At 42.5% G+C, this 17,932-nt stretch overlaps 1 protein-coding gene across 1 annotated transcript in view; it reads left to right on the forward strand.

The window, feature by feature from the left end:
- EPB41L2 (erythrocyte membrane protein band 4.1 like 2) overlaps nt 1-17,932 on the forward strand; it is a 469,820-nt gene that overhangs the window by 437,687 nt on the left and 14,201 nt on the right. Inside the window, 1 exon segment of the mRNA XM_053710686.1 lies at nt 5,075-5,192. Coding sequence (XP_053566661.1) covers nt 5,075-5,185 — 111 coding nt within the window. The 3' untranslated portion in view covers nt 5,186-5,192.

Genomic DNA, 17,932 nt, shown 5'->3' on the forward strand with positions numbered 1-17,932 from the left:
AGGTGATGTCTTGTGGACTCCTCACCATCATGAAAGTAATGAATTTATCAGGTAAGCATATTTTTTTTACCAGCAATATTTCAGTAGTAAATCATAGCTACATCTTGAACCAATAAAAATGAAGCCACACTTAAACACTATGGGCCAGATTCCGAGTGGCACTCGAATCAGTTATGTGCAAGCGATACCTGGTTTTATCGCGACTGTAGCACTCATACTAGAAGTTAAAAGTAAGCTTGATCGCTTGAGTGTAGCTGAATTTTACATGCATCAGGATAGTGCGACCTCAGAGCTCTGGTTAACTATTTCGCATAACAAAAAGTTTCACACAACACACCAAAAATACATTTAAAAGTACAGTTATACTCATAACATCTACTACTTATTTAAAAAAAAATATATTGCACAAAAAAGTTATAAGGGGTCAAAGATATGAGGTCTCGGGTGTTAGAAAAAAAAGGCAGGCAAAGGGCTTTAACATAGAGATACATTCATATACATGTCTAAATATGTATGTATATATATGTGTGTGTGTGTGTATATATGTATATATTGTACCAAAATACCATCAGATATATGTAGAAATACAGGGAGTGCAGAATTATTAGGCAAGTTGTATTTTTGAGGATTAATTTTATTATTGAACAACAACCATGTTCTCAATGAACCCAAAAAACTCATTAATATCAAAGCTGAATAGTTTTGGAAGTAGTTTTTAGTTTGTTTTTAGTTATAGCTATTTTATGGGGATATCTGTGTGTGCAGGTGACTATTACTGTGCATAATTATTAGGCAACTTAACAAAAAACAAATATATACCCATTTCAATTATTTATTTTTACCAGTGAAACCAATATAACATCTCAACATTCACAAATATACATTTCTGACATTCAAAAACAAAACAAAAACAAATCAGTGACCAATATAGCCACCTTTCTTTGCAAGGACACTCAAAAGCCTGCCATCCATGGATTCTGTCAGTGTTTTGATCTGTTCACCATCAACATTGCGTGCAGCAGCAACCACAGCCTCCCAGACACTGTTCAGAGAGGTGTACTGTTTTCCCTCCTTGTAAATCTCACATTTGATGATGGACCACAGGTTCTCAATGGGGTTCAGATCAGGTGAACAAGGAGGCCATGTCATTAGATTTTCTTCTTTTATACCCTTTCTTGCCAGCCACGCTGTGGAGTACTTGGACGCGTGTGATGGAGCATTGTCCTGCATGAAAATCATGTTTTTCTTGAAGGATGCAGACTTCTTCCTGTACCACTGCTTGAAGAAGGTGTCTTCCAGAAACTGGCAGTAGGACTGGGAGTTGAGCTTGACTCCATCCTCAACCCGAAAAGGCCCCACAAGCTCATCTTTGATGATACCAGCCCAAACCATTACTCTACCTCCACCTTGCTGGCGTCTGAGTCGGACTGGAGCTCTCTGCCCTTTACCAATCCAGCCACGGGCCCATCCATCTGGCCCATCAAGACTCACTCTCATTTCATCAGTCCATAAAACCTTAGAAAAATCAGTCTTGAGATATTTCTTGGCCCAGTCTTGACGTTTCAGCTTGTGTGTCTTGTTCAGTGGTGGTCGTCTTTCAGCCTTTCTTACCTTGGCCATGTCCATGTTATTTTGCGCCTTGGTTTTTCCACACGCTTCTTGCGACCCTGTTGACTATTTTGAATGAAACGCTTGATTGTTCGATGATCACGCTTCAGAATCTTTCCAATTTTAAGAGTGCTGCATCCCTCTGCAAGATATCTCAATATTTTTGACTTTTCTGAGCCTGTCAAGTCCTTCTTTTGACCCATTTTGCCAAAGGAAAGGAAGTTGCCTAATAATTATGCACACCTGATATAGGGTGTTGATGTCATTAGACCACACCCCTTCTCATTACAGAGATGCACATCACCTAATATGCTTAATTCGTAGTAGGCTTTCGAGCCTATACAGCTTGGAGTAAGACAACATGCATAAAGAGGATGATGTGGTCAAAATACTAATTTGCCTAATAATTCTGCACTCCCTGTATGTATTTAGGAATAATTTGGATTGAGAAATATTAATATTATATATGGTATCGGGTCTGCAGGTAAGTAGGTTTTTCCCAATTTTCTTGCTTGATTGACTTCTATGGGGGAATACATTAATGCGGTAGCGATATTCTAGCTTTGGATTTCGGATGCACTTTTTTCTTTCAATTTGTAATATAAGCACTACCCTGACATTCACAAAAACATAAATTATGCTTACCTGATAATTTCATTTTTATCTGTATGGGAAGAGTCCACAGCTGCATGGGAAATTTTCCAATTTACTTTTATCACCAATTTTGCTTTGTTCTCTTGGTATTCTTAGTTGAAAGCTTAACCTAGGAGGTTCATATGCTTATTTCTTAGATTTTGAAGGCCACCTCTTTTCAGAATTCATTTTAACAGTTTTTCACCACTAGAGGGTGTTAGTTCATGTGTTTCATATAGATAACACTGTGCTCGTGCACATGAAGTTATCTGGGAGCAGGCACTGATTGGCTAAACTGCAAGTCTGTCAAAAGAACTGAAATAAAGGGGTAGTTTGCAGAGTCTTAGATACAAGATAATCACAGAGGTTAAAAGTATATTAATATAACTGTGTTGGTTATGCCAAACTGGGGAATGGGTAATAAAGGGATTATCTATCTTTTAAAACAATACAAATTCTGGTGTAGACTGTCCCTTTAAAACCTATCTTGTAGCCCTGAGCTATGACCTCTATGACCCATGGATCCTGCACGTCCCTGAATCAAGCGACTGAAAAGAGCGGCATACTGCCCCCTACACGATCCAGAAGAGGACCGGGGACCGCCCATTCATGCTGACGTAGACTCGGTGGGCTTCTTGCTCTGCTTGGATTTATTCCAGGACTGAGCCGACTTCCAAGAGGTCTTGGTTTGCTCTGGCTTAACGGAGGACTGCTGACATGTGCTTTATCAGAACGAAAATCGTCCCTTAGATTAGTTTATATACTCTTGCAGTAGGAGGGCACCCTTGCCCCCTGTGACCGTGGAGATAATTTGAGTCCAGGCCTGGACCAGACAAAATCATTCCCTTAAAGGAATGGAAGATGTCTAGACTTAGAAGTCATATCAGCAGACCATGACTTCAGCCACAGCCCGACGGGCCTGAACAGAAAAAGCTGAAGCCATAACATTCAAGCGAATAAACTGCCTAATAGTAGCACAGATTAAAGAATTAACAACCCTCAATGCCGTAAATCTTTTCTGAGTAACGTCGAGGAGATCCTCCACCCCGATCAAATCCTATAAGGAGTCACACCAGAAGGTAGTTTCTCCAGTAACCGCGGCAACAGCCGCCGGTTGAAACAAATATCCCGTATGTTTATTTTTCTTAACAGAGTTTACGTCTTTTATCTATGGGCTCTTCAAACGAAGAACTATCCTCAAATGGGGTAGTAGAACGTTTAGCAAGGGTGTAGATAACTCCATCCCATTTAGGGATGGAACCTCACAACTCCATTGAGAGTCCAGGACCAGGACAATTTGTTAAAGGGAGAAGAGGGGGAAAGGAATCCAATCCTGTCCCATTCATTCTTAATAATGTTGCCATCTAACAGGAGCAGGAAAGGATAAGGTACTACCCTGTCCTCAAACTCTATCCAATTTAGGAATTAAAGGCTCATCAGGCAATTTGGCCTCTGGAACCTCTGAATTCGCCAAAAACTTCCTTTAGAAGAAAGCGCAAAATCCTAAACTAAAGTCCACAGCCTCCTCCACAGCCGGAAGTTTAGAGGCAGGAGACTCAGACCAAGAATGTTTATACTCTGAAGTCTCAGACAGAACTTTATCCTCTGATAACCCTCCGTTAAATCCAATAAATTATCTGATGTACTCTAGGAAGGAGTGCAATATGTAACCTTTTGCTTGCGCTTAGCAGGGCGAGGTATAGCATTAAAGGCCGCAGACACCGCCGTCTGAACTGAGCAGTAACGTCTGGTGAAAAAAGGCTCTCAAAGTGAAAGTGAAACCTTTATATTCCATAACAGCCTATGAGCCCATAACATCTCACACACATAAAAGTAGCATAAAATCAAATAAACATATAGGATTATTTCCCCCTGTTCAATAATCTCCCTAAGGAGATATTAACCCTTGATTCTATACAGATAAAAGGAGTCACACTGTGACCCTGTCTTGCGTTATCATACATGTATAAAATATGAAACAATCTTACCAGAATCTACGCCGTGGAACAGGAACACTGCCCTTCAAGTGTCACAGATAGTAACATCGCTTCTTACATGGACTTGACTGAAGATAGCAGGCAGCGAAACTCGTCAAAGCTTATTGCCTATGGAGCTGTTAATTTGAGTCGGGATGGTTTTGCAGAAAGACTCTTCCTGCATCTCCGGACTCTAACTTTCATCCATGCTCTCACTGAGAGGCTGACAGGACTACTTAAAACTTCAGTCCCTTCTCGAAGAGTACTACCCTCCATAAGAGACTACTCTGAAATCTTCTAAAACCTCTCTGCCAACCTCCTGTGATGAAAGGCAAAGAATGACTGGGGTTATGAGGAAGGGGGGGGGGGGGGTATTTAAGCCTTTGGCTGGGGTGTCTTTGCCTCCTCCTGGTGGCCAGGTCCAGTATTTCCCACAAGTAAGGAATGCAGCTGTGGACTCTTCCCATATTAAGATGGAAAATCTTTACTTCTAGCGGAGTTAGCACATGAGCGGGAATGATAAATTAATTTAAAGTCTCTACCTTTGATTCCTTCTGTTATAGCTTTGGTACTGATGCATTTCTATGGAAAAAATTTTTTTTGCTGTGAGCATATGAAATGCTGAGTATTTCTACTTATAAAATCCATTTATGTAAAGGGTGTTAGCTCATGAAGGCCTATCCTGAACATAAACTCTCTGGTCTAATCTCAATCCCAATTCTCGTTTGCACTTTATCTGTTTGTCTATGTGAAAAACTGTCTGCGAGGAAGGGGCTTGAAAATTTTAGAATTGTTTTGTTTTTCTAGTAATTTTTAAAAATATTTTTTACTCCATTTTATACTATTGTATCTTCCAGGCATTAGCACAAGCAATAAAAGAAGCCAAAGAACAACACCCTGATATGTCCATTACTCGTGTTGTAGTACACAAGGAGACCGAACTTACTGAGGAAGGAGAAGAGGATTAGTCAAAAGGTAAGAAAATCACTCAATAATTAGCAAAAACAAAAAAAAGTAGTAGAATATCTATAATATTTCTTATAAAGCTTTTTCTTTTTGACTTATATCAGTACTTGAAGGTAGGTGTAGAAATGCCTCCAATATGTCAGGATGTATGGAATCCACTACACTTATATATACATCTTCCTTCCAGAAACAGTTCAGTTTCTACCTATTTTTTGCTAGCTAGGATGAGCTGGATCACTGATCGATCCAAAATGTTAGCTATATTTATACAAGGAAGATTAATTTCCTCTTAGTGCAGCATCCTTGACATTTCAAAGTACCAGACACTCTCTCGCTATTTTTATGGTCCTTGTTTAAGACCTTGGAAGTGATCCATATAAGGATCCACATAATCCCTGAGATTTCTCACGGGATTTATGGACCTGTTTTCAGAGAGTATCCCCTGCCAGTAAGTCTCACCTATACTGAGTGATTCTGCAGGTTTCCGGTTATTTGGTTTTCTGTCTGCTGTACCCTGTGCATGTATGTATATAAATTTTTATATATATATATATAGAGAGAGAGAGAGAGAGAGAGAGAGAGAGAGAGAGAGAGAGAGAGAGAAAGAAATGTGGTTCTATGTTGCCTTATGTTTGTTATGTTTGTAATAACTTAAGGAATAGTAGATCTGCATGCATGTATCTATTGTTTTTATATATATATATATATATATATATATATATATATAGAGAGAGAGAGAGAGAGAGAATATAATTTGTTTCTATGTTGCCTTATGTTTGTAATAACTTAAGGAATAGTAGATCTGCATGTATGTATCTATTGCTTATATATATATCTGTATATGTAGATCTGCATGCATGCATCTATTGTTTATATATATATATATATATATATATATATATTTCTCCAACATAGGTGTGTCCGGTCCACGGCGTCATCCTTACTTGTGGGATATTCTCTTCCCCAACAGGAAATGGCAAAGAGCCCAGCAAAGCTGGTCACATGATCCCTCCTAGGCTCCGCCTTCCCCAGTCATTCTCTTTGCCGTTGCACAGGCAACATCTCCACGGAGATGGCTCAGAGTTTTTTGGTGTTTAAATGTAGTTTTTATTCTTCTATCAAGAGTTTGTTATTTTAAAATAGTGCTGGTATGTACTATTTACTCTGAAACAGAAAAGAGATGAAGATTTCTGTTTGTAAGAGGAAAATGATTTTAGCAACCGTTACTAAAATCGATGGCTGTTTCCACACAGGACTGTTGAGAGGAATTAACTTCAGTTGGGGGAAACAGTGAGCAGACTTTGGCTGCTTGAGGTATGACACATTTCTAACAAGACTTGGTAATGCTGGAAGCTGTCATTTTCCCTATGGGATCCGGTAAGCCATTTTCTTAATTTTCAATATAAGAATAAAAGGGCTTCACAAGGGCTTTAAAGACTGGTAGACATTTTTCTGGGCCAAAACGATTACTTTATAAGCATATTTAATGGTTTATAACTTTGGAGAGTTATTTTAATCTTGGGAATGTTATTAAAAAAACGGCAGGCACTGTATTGGACACCTTTTTCACTGGGGGCCTTTTCTAGTCATAGGCAGAGCCTCATTTTCGCGCCACTAATGTGCAGTTATTTTTGAGAAGCAAGGCATGCAGATGCATGTGTGAGGAGCTCGGATCCACTGAAAAAGCTTATTGAAGGCGTCATTTGGTATCGTATTCCCCTCTGGGCTTGGTTGGGTCTCAGCAAAGCAGATACCAGGGACTGTATAGGGGTTAAATGTAAAAACGGCTCCGGTTCTGTTATTTTAAGAGTTAAAGCTTTCAAATTTGGTGTGCAATACTTTTAAGGCTTTATGACACTGTGGTGAAATTTTGGTGAATTTTGAACATTTCCTTCATACTTTTGCGTATATTCAGTAAAAAAGTGTGTTCAGTTTAAAATTTAAAGAGACAGTAACGGTTTTATTTTAAAACGTTTTTTGTGCTTTGTTATCAAGTTTATGCCTATTAACATGTCTGAACTATCAGATAGACGATGTTCTGTATGTTCGGAAGCCAAGGTTCCTCTCCATTTAAATATATGTGATGAATGTGACAAACAAAGTAGGGACAATGATGCCACTGATAATAATGTTGCCCAAAATGATTCCTTAAGTGAGGGGAGTAAGCATGGTACTGCATCATCTCCTTCTATGTCTACACCAGTCTTGCCCACTCAGGAGGTCCCTAGTGAATCTAGTGCGCCAATCCTCCTTACTATGCAACAATTAACGGCTGTAATGGATAATTCTATTAAAAACATTTTAGCCAAAATGCCCACTTATCAGCGAAAGCGCGACTGCTCTGTTTTAGATACTGAAGAGCATGAGGACGCTGATGATAATGGTTCTGACATGCCCTTACACCAGTCTGAAGGGGCTAGGGAGGTTTTGTCTGAGGGAGAAATTTCAGATTCAGGAAAAATTTCTCAACAAGCTGAACCTGACGTTATTACATTTAAATTTAAATTGGAACATCTCCGCGCTCTGCTTAAGGAGGTGTTATCTACTCTGGATGATTGTGACAATTTGGTCATTCCAGAGAAATTATGTAAGATGGACAGGTTCCTAGAGGTCCCGGTGCCCCCCGAAGCTTTTCCTATACCCAAGCGGGTGGCGGACATTGTATATAAAGAATGGGAAAGGCCCGGCATACCTTTTGTCCCTCCCCCTATATTTAAGAAATTATTTCCTATGGTCGACCCCAGGAAGGACTTATGGCAGACAGTCCCCAAGGTCGAGGGGGCGGTTTCTACTCTAAACAAACGCACCACTATCCCTATAGAAGATAGTTGTGCTTTCAAAGATCCTATGGATAAAAAATTAGAGGGTTTGCTTAAAAAGATGTTTGTTCAGCAAGGTTACCTTCTACAACCAATTTCATGCATTGTTCCTGTCACTACAGCAGCGTGTTTCTGGTTCGAGGAACTAGAAAAGTCGCTCAATCAAGCATCCTCTTATGAGGAGGTTATGGACAGAGTTCAAGCACTTAAGTTGGCTAACTCTTTTACCTTAGACGCCACTTTGCAATTAGCTAGATTAGCGGCGAAAAATTCAGGTTTTGCTATTGTGGCGCGCAGAGCGCTTTGGCTGAAGTCTTGGTCAGCAGATGTGTCCTCCAAGAACAGATTGCTTAACATCCCTTTCAAGTGGAAAACGCTGTTTGGCCCTGACTTGAAAGAGATTATTTCAGACGTCACTGGGGGAAAGGGCCACGCCCTTCCTCAGGATAGGTCTTTTAAGGCTAAAAATAAAACAAATTTTCGTCCCTTTCGCAGAAACGGACCAGCCTCAAATTCTACATCCTCTAAGCAAGAGGGTAATTCTTCTCAAACCAAGCCAGCCTGGAGACCGATGCAAGGCTGGAACAAAGGTAAGCAGGCCAAGAAGCCCGCTACCGCTACCAAGACAGCATGAGATGCTGGCCCCCAATCCGGGACCGGATCTGGTGGGGGGCAGACTCTCTCTCTTCGCTCAGGCTTGGGCAAGAGATGTTCAGGATCCTTGGGCGCTAGAAATAGTTTCTCAAGGTTATCTCCTGGAATTCAAGGAACTACCCCCAAGGGGAAGGTTCCACAGGTCTCAATTGTCTTCAGACCAAATAAAAAGACAGGCATTCTTACATTGTGTAGAAGACCTGTTAAAAATGGGAGTGATTCATCCTGTTCCATTAGGAGAACAAGGGATGGGGTTTTACTCCAACCTGTTCATAGTTCCCAAAAAAGAGGGAACATTCAGGCCAATTTTGGATCTCAAGATCCTAAACAAATTTCTCAAGGTCCCATCGTTCAAGATGGAAACCATTCGGACAATTCTTCCTACCATCCAGGAAGGTCAATTCATGACCACGGTGGATTTAAAGGATGCGTATCTACATATTCCTATCCACAAGGAACATCATCGGTTCTTAAGATTCGCCTTTCTGGACAAGCATTACCAGTTTGTGGCACTTCCATTCGGACTAGCCACTGCTCCAAGAATTTTCACAAAGGTACTAGGGTCCCTTCTAGCGGTGCTAAGGCCAAGGGGCATTGCAGTAGTACCCTACTTGGACGACATACTGATTCAAGCGTCGTCTCTACCACAAGCAAAGGCTCATACGGACATTGTCCTAGCCTTTCTCAGATCTCACGGGTGGAAAGTGAACGTAGAAAAAAGTTCTCTATTCCCGTCAACAAGAGTTCCCTTCTTGGGAACAATAATAGACTCCTTGGAAATGAAGATTTTTCTGACAGAAGCCAGAAAATCAAAACTTCTAAGCTCTTGTCAAGTACTTCATTCTGTTCTTCTTCCTTCCATAGCGCAGTGCATGGAAGTAATAGGTATGATGGTTGCGGCAATGGACATAGTTCCTTTTGCGCAAATTCATCTAAGACCATTACAACTGTGCATGCTCAGACAGTGGAATGGGGATTATACAGATTTGTCCCCGACGATCCAAGTAGATCAGAGGACCAGAGATTCACTCCGTTGGTGGCTGACCCTGGACAACCTGTCCCAAGGGATGAGCTTCAGAAGACCAGAGTGGGTCATTGTAACGACCGACGCCAGCCTGGTGGGCTGGGGCGCGGTCTGGAAACACCTGAAGGCTCAGGGTCTATGGTCTCGGGAAGAATCTCTTCTCCCGATAAACATTCTGGAACTGAGAGCGATATTCAATGCTCTCAAGGCTTGGCCTCAACTAGCAAAGGCCAAATTCATAAGGTTTCAATCAGACAACATGACGACTGTTGCATATATCAACCATCAGGGGGGAACAAGGAGTTCCCTGGCGATGGAAGAAGTGACCAAAGTAATTCAATGGGCGGAGCTTCACTCCTGCCACTTGTCTGCAATCCACATCCCAGGAGTGGAAAATTGGGAAGCGGATTTTCTGAGTCGTCAGACATTTCATCCGGGGGAGTGGGAACTCCATCCGGAAATCTTTGCCCAAATAACTCAATTATGGGGCATTCCAGACATGGATCTGATGGCGTCTCGTCAGAACTTCAAGGTTCCTTGCTACGGGTCCAGATCCAGGGATCCCAAGGCGACTCTAGTAGATGCACTAGTAGCGCCCTGGACCTTCAACCTAGCTTATGTGTTCCCACCGTTTCCTCTCATTCCCAGGCTGGTAGCCAGGATCAATCAAGAGAGGGCTTCGGTGATCTTGATAGCTCCTGCGTGGCCACGCAGAACTTGGTATGCAGACCTGGTGAATATGTCATCGGCTCCACCATGGAAGCTACCTTTGAGACGGGACCTTCTTGTTCAAGGTCCGTTCGAACATCCGAATCTGGCATCACTCCAACTGACTGCTTGGAGATTGAACGCTTGATTTTATCAAAGCGTGGGTTCTCAGATTCTGTCATTGATACTCTTATTCAGGCTAGAAAGCCTGTAACTAGAAAAATTTACCATAAAGTATGGAAGAAATATATATGTTGGTGCGAATCGAAAGGATTCCCATGGAACAGGGTAAAAATTCCTAAGATTCTATCCTTTCTACAAGAGGGTTTGGAGAAAGGATTATCTGCAAGTTCTTTGAAGGGACAGATTTCTGCTTTATCTGTTTTACTTCACAAGAAGCTGGCGGCTGTGCCAGATGTTCAGGCTTTTGTTCAGCCTCTGGTTAGAATCAAGCCTGTTTACAAACCTTTGACTCCTCCTTGGAGTCTCAATTTAGTTCTTTCAGTTCTTCAAGGGGTTCCGTTTGAACCCTTACATTCCGTAGATATTAAGTTATTATCTTGGAAAGTTTTGTTTTTGGTTGCAATTTCTTCTGCTAGAAGAGTTTCAGAGTTATCTGCTCTGCAGTGTTCTCCTCCTTATCTGGTGTTCCATGCAGATAAGGTGGTTTTGCGTACTAAACCTGGTTTTCTTCCGAAAGTTGTTTCTAACAAAAATATTAACCAGGAGATAGTTGTGCCTTCTTTGTGTCCGAATCCAGTTTCAAAGAAGGAACGTTTGTTGCACAATTTGGATGTAGTTCGGGCTCTAAAATTCTATTTAGAGGCTACAAAGGATTTCAGACAAACATCTTCCTTGTTTGTTGTTTATTCTGGTAAAAGGAGAGGTCAAAAAGCAACTGCTACCTCTCTCTCTTTTTGGCTTAAAAGCATCATCAGATTGGCTTATGAGACTGCCGGACGGCAGCCTCCTGAAAGAATCACAGCTCATTCCACTAGGGCTGTGGCTTCCACATGGGCCTTCAAGAACGAGGCTTCTGTTGATCAGATATGTAAGGCAGCGACTTGGTCTTCACTGCACACTTTTACCAAATTTTACAAATTTGATACTTTTGCTTCTTCTGAGGCTATTTTTGGGAGAAAGGTTTTGCAAACCGTGGTGCCTTCCATCTAGGTGACCTGATTTGCTCCCTCCCATCATCCGTGTCCTAAAGCTTTGGTATTGGTTCCCACAAGTAAGGATGACGCCGTGGACCGGACACACCTATGTTGGAGAAAACAGAATTTATGTTTACCTGATAAATTACTTTCTCCAACGGTGTGTCCGGTCCACGGCCCGCCCTGGTTTTTTAATCAGGTCTGATGATTTAATTTCTCTAACTACAGTCACCACGGTATCATATGATTTCTCCTATGCAAATATTCCTCCTTTCTCCAACATAGGTGTGTCCGGTCCACGGCGTCATCCTTACTTGTGGGATATTCTCTTCCCCAACAGGAAATGGCAAAGAGCCCAGCAAAGCTGGTCACATGATCCCTCCTAGGCTCCGCCTACCCCAGTCATTCTCTTTGCCGTTGTACAGGCAACATCTCCACGGAGATGGCTTAGAGTTTTTTAGTGTTTAACTGTAGTTTTTATTATTCAATCAAGAGTTTGTTATTTTGAAATAGTGCTGGTATGTACTATTTACTCAGAAACAGAAAAGAGATGAAGATTTCTGTTTGTATGAGGAAAATGATTTTAGCAACCGTCACTAAAATCCATGGCTGTTCCACACAGGACTGTTGAGAGCAATTAACTTCAGTTGGGGGAACAGTGAGCAGTCTCTTGCTGCTTGAGGTATGACACATTCTAACAAGACGATGTAATGCTGGAAGCTGTCATTTTCCCTCTGGGATCCGGTAAGCCATGTTTATTACGATTGTAAATAAGGGCTTCAAAAAGGGCTTATTAAGACTGTAGACTTTTTTTGGGCTAAATCGATTGATTATTAACACATATTTAGCCTTGAGGAATCATTTTATCTGGGTATTTTGATATAATAATATCGGCAGGCACTGTTTTAGACACCTTATTCTTTAGGGGCTTTCCCAAAGCATAGGCAGAGCCTCATTTTCGCGCCGGTGTTGCGCACTTGTTTTTGAGAGGCATGGCATGCAGTCGCATGTGAGAGGAGCTATGATACTTAGAAAAGACTTTCTGAAGGCGTCATTTGGTATCGTATTCCCCTTGGGGCTTGGTTGGGTCTCAGCAAAGCAGATACCAGGGACTGTAAAGGGGTTAAAGTTCAAAACGGCTCCGGTTCCGTTATTTTAAGGGTTAAAGCTTCCAAATTTGGTGTGCAATACTTTTAAGGCTTTAAGACACTGTGGTGAAAATTTGGTAAATTTTGAACAATTCCTTCATGTTTTTTTCGCATTTGCAGTAATAAAGTGTGTTCAGTTTAAAATTTAAAGTGACAGTAACGGTTTTATTTTAAAACGTTTTTTGTACTTGTTATCAAGTTTATGCCTGTTTAACATGTCTGAACTACCAGATAGACTGTGTTCTGAATGTGGGGAAGCCAGAATTCCTATTCATTTAAATAAATGTGATTTATGTGACAATGACAATGATGCCCAAGATGATTCCTCAAGTGAGGGGAGTAAGCATGGTACTGCATCATTCCCTCCTTCGTCTACACGAGTCTTGCCCACTCAGGAGGCCCCTAGTACATCTAGCGCGCCAATACTCCTTACTATGCAACAATTAACGGCTGTAATGGATAATTCTGTCAAAAACATTTTAGCCAAAATGAACACTTATCAGCGTAAGCGCGACTGCTCTGTTTTAGATACTGAAGAGCATGACGACGCTGATATTAATATTTCTGAAGGGCCCCTAACTCAGTCTGATGGGGCCAGGGAGGTTTTGTCTGAGGGAGAAATTACTGATTCAGGGAACATTTCTCAACAAGCTGAACCTGATGTGATTGCATTTAAATTTAAGTTGGAACATCTCCGCATTCTGCTTAAGGAGGTATTATCCACTCTGGATGATTGTGACAAGTTGGTCATCCCAGAGAAACTATGTAAAATGGACAAGTTCCTAGAGGTGCCGGGGCTCCCAGAAGCTTTTCCTATACCCAAGCGGGTGGCGGACATTGTTAATAAGAATGGGAAAGGCCCGGTATTCCTTTCGTCCCTCCCCCCATATTTAAAAAATTGTTTCCTATGGTCGACCCCAGAAAGGACTTATGGCAGACAGTCCCCAAGGTCGAGGGAGCGGTTTCCACTTTAAACAAACGCACCACTATACCCATAGAGGATAGTTGTGCTTTCAAAGATCCTATGGATAAAAAATTAGAAGGTTTGCTTAAAAAGATGTTTGTTCAGCAGGGTTACCTTCTACAACCAATTTCATGCATTGTCCCTGTCGCTACAGCCGCATGTTTCTGGTTCGATGAGCTGATAAAGGCGGTCGACAGTGATTCTCCTCCTTATGAGGAGATTATGGACAGAATCAATGCTCTCAAATTGGCTAATTCTTTCACCCTAGACGCCACTTTGCAATTGGCTAGGTTAGCGGCTAAGAATTCTGGGTTTGCTATTGTGGCGCGCAGAGCGCTTTGGTTGAAATCTTGGTCGGCTGATGCGTCTTCCAAGAACAAGCTACTTAACTTTCCTTTCAAGGGGAAAACGCTGTTTGGCCCTGACTTGAAAGAGATTATCTCGGATATCACTGGGGGTAAGGGCCACGCCCTTCCTCAGGATCGGCCTTTCAAGGCAAAAAATAAACCTAATTTTCGTCCCTTTCGTAGAAATGGACCAGCCCAAAGTGCTACGTCCTCTAAGCAAGAGGGTAATACTTCTCAAGCCAAGCCAGCTTGGAGACCAATGCAAGGCTGGAACAAGGGAAAGCAGGCCAAGAAACCTGCCACTGCTACCAAGACAGCATGAAATGTTGGCCCCCGATCCGGGACCGGATCTGGTGGGGGGCAGACTCTCTCTCTTCGCTCAGGCTTGGGCAAGAGATGTTCTGGATCCTTGGGCGCTAGAAATAGTCTCCCAAGGTTATCTTCTGGAATTCAAGGGACTTCCCCCAAGGGGGAGGTTCCACAGGTCTCAGTTGTCTTCAGACCACATAAAAAGACAGGCATTCTTACATTGTGTAGAAGACCTGTTAAAAATGGGAGTGATTCATCCCGTTCCATTAAGAGAACAAGGGATGGGGTTCTACTCCAATCTGTTTATAGTTCCCAAAAAAGAGGGAACGTTCAGACCAATCTTAGATCTCAAGATCTTAAACAAGTTTCTCAAGGTTCCATCGTTCAAGATGGAAACCATTCGAACTATTCTTCCTTCCATCCAGGAAGGTCAATTCATGACCACTGTGGATTTAAAGGATGCGTATCTACATATTCCTATCCACAAGGAACATCATCGGTTCCTGAGGTTCGCATTCCTGGACAAACATTACCAGTTCGTGGCGCTTCCTTTCGGATTAGCCACTGCTCCAAGGATTTTCACAAAGGTACTAGGGTCCCTTCTAGCTGTGCTAAGACCAAGGGGCATTGCTGTAGTACCTTACTTGGACGACATTCTGATTCAAGCGTCGTCCCTTCCTCAAGCAAAGGCTCACACGGACATTGTCCTGGCCTTTCTCAGATCTCACGGATGGAAAGTGAACGTGGAAAAGAGTTCTCTATCTCCGTCAACAAGGGTTCCCTTCTTGGGAACAATAATAGACTCCTTAGAAATGAGGATTTTTCTGACAGAGGCCAGAAAAACAAAACTTCTAGACTCTTGTCGGATACTCCATTCCGTTCCTCTTCCTTCCATAGCTCAGTGCATGGAAGTGATCGGGTTGATGGTAGCGGCAATGGACATAGTTCCTTTTGCACGCATTCATCTAAGACCATTACAACTGTGCATGCTCAGTCAGTGGAATGGGGACTATACAGACTTGTCTCCGAAGATACAAGTAAATCAGAGGACCAGAGACTCACTCCGTTGGTGGCTGTCCCTGGACAACCTGTCACGAGGGATGACATTCCGCAGACCAGAGTGGGTCATTGTCACGACCGACGCCAGTCTGATGGGCTGGGGCGCGGTCTGGGGATCCCTGAAAGCTCAGGGTCTTTGGTCTCGGGAAGAATCTCTTCTACCGATAAATATTCTGGAACTGAGAGCGATATTCAATGCTCTCAAGGCTTGGCCTCAGCTAGCGAGGGCCAAGTTCATACGGTTTCAATCAGACAACATGACAACTGTTGCGTACATCAACCATCAGGGGGGAACAAGGAGTTCCCTGGCGATGGAAGAAGTGACCAAAATCATTCTATGGGCGGAGTCTCACTCCTGCCACCTGTCTGCTATCCACATCCCAGGAGTGGAAAATTGGGAAGCGGATTTTCTGAGTCGTCAGACATTGCATCCGGGGGAGTGGGAACTCCATCCGGAAATCTTTGCCCAAGTCACTCAGCTGTGGGGCATTCCAGACATGGATCTGATGGCCTCTCGTCAGAACTTCAAAGTTCCTTGCTACGGGTCCAGATCCAGGGATCCCAAGGCGGCTCTAGTGGATGCACTAGTAGCACCTTGGACCTTCAAACTAGCTTATGTGTTCCCGCCGTTTCCTCTCATCCCCAGGCTGGTAGCCAGGATCAATCAGGAGAGGGCGTCGGTGATCTTGATAGCTCCTGCGTGGCCACGCAGGACTTGGTACGCAGATCTGGTGAATATGTCATCGGCTCCTCCTTGGAAGCTACCTTTGAGACGAGACCTTCTTGTTCAGGGTCCGTTCGAACATCCGAATCTGGTTTCACTCCAGCTGACTGCTTGGAGATTGAACGCTTGATCTTATCGAAGCGAGGATTCTCAGATTCTGTTATCGATACTCTTGTTCAGGCCAGAAAGCCTGTAACTAGAAAGATTTACCACAAAATTTGGAAAAAATATATCTGTTGGTGTGAATCTAAAGGATTCCCTTGGGACAAGGTTAAGATTCCTAGGATTCTATCCTTCCTTCAAGAAGGATTGGAAAAAGGATTATCTGCAAGTTCCCTGAAGGGACAGATTTCTGCCTTGTCTGTGTTACTTCACAAAAAGCTGGCCGCTGTGCCAGATGTTCAAGCCTTTGTTCAGGCTCTGGTTAGAATTAAGCCTGTTTACAAACCTTTGACTCCTCCTTGGAGTCTCAATGTAGTTCTTTCAGTTCTTCAGGGGGTTCCGTTTGAACCCTTGCATTCCGTTGATATTAAGTTATTATCTTGGAAAGTTTTGTTTTTAGTTGCAATTTCTTCTGCTAGAAGAGTTTCAGAATTATCTGCTCTGCAGTGTTCTCCTCCTTATCTGGTGTTCCATGCAGATAAGGTGGTTTTACGTACTAAACCTGGTTTTCTTCCAAAAGTTGTTTCTAACAAAAACATTAACCAGGAGATTATTGTACCTTCTCTGTGTCCGAAACCAGTTTCAAAGAAGGAACGTTTGTTGCACAATTTGGATGTTGTTCGCGCTCTAAAATTCTATTTAGATGCTACAAAGGATTTTAGACAAACATCTTCCTTGTTTGTTGTTTATTCCGGTAAAAGGAGAGGTCAAAAAGCAACTTCTACCTCTCTCTCTTTTTGGATTAAAAGCATCATCAGATTGGCTTACGAGACTGCCGGACGGCAGCCTCCCGAAAGAATCACAGCTCATTCCACTAGGGCTGTGGCTTCCACATGGGCCTTCAAGAACGAGGCTTCTGTTGATCAGATATGTAGGGCAGCGACTTGGTCTTCACTGCACACTTTTACCAAATTTTACAAGTTTGATACTTTTGCTTCTTCTGAGGCTATTTTTGGGAGAAAGGTTTTGCAAGCCGTGGTGCCTTCCATTTAGGTGACCTGATTTGCTCCCTCCCTTCATCCGTGTCCTAAAGCTTTGGTATTGGTTCCCACAAGTAAGGATGACGCCGTGGACCGGACACACCTATGTTGGAGAAAACAGAATTTATGTTTACCTGATAAATTACTTTCTCCAACGGTGTGTCCGGTCCACGGCCCGCCCGGGTTTTTTTAATCAGGTCTGATAATTTATTTTCTTTAACTACAGTCACCACGGTACCATATGGTTTCTCCTATGCAAATATTCCTCCTTAACGTCGGTCGAATGACTGGGGTAGGCGGAGCCTAGGAGGGATCATGTGACCAGCTTTGCTGGGCTCTTTGCCATTTCCTGTTGGGGAAGAGAATATCCCACAAGTAAGGATGACGCCGTGGACCGGACACACCGTTGGAGAAAGTAATTTATCAGGTAAACATAAATTCTGTTTTACGTCGGTCGAATGACTGGGGAAGGCGGAGCCTAGGAGGGATCATGTGACCAGCTTTGCTGGGCTCTTTGCCATTTCCTGTTGGGGAAGAGAATATCCCACAAGTAAGGATGACGCCGTGGACCGGACACACCGTTGGAGAAAGTAATTTATCAGGTAAACATAAATTATGTTATATATAAAGAAAAACAAATGCAGACGGCTTCTCCAATTTCCAAAACTTGATTTATTGCTTTAAAAATCCATGT

The sequence above is a fragment of the Bombina bombina genome, chromosome 4 (assembly GCF_027579735.1).
Source record: "Bombina bombina isolate aBomBom1 chromosome 4, aBomBom1.pri, whole genome shotgun sequence".
Classification (NCBI taxonomy): Eukaryota; Metazoa; Chordata; class Amphibia; order Anura; family Bombinatoridae; genus Bombina; species Bombina bombina.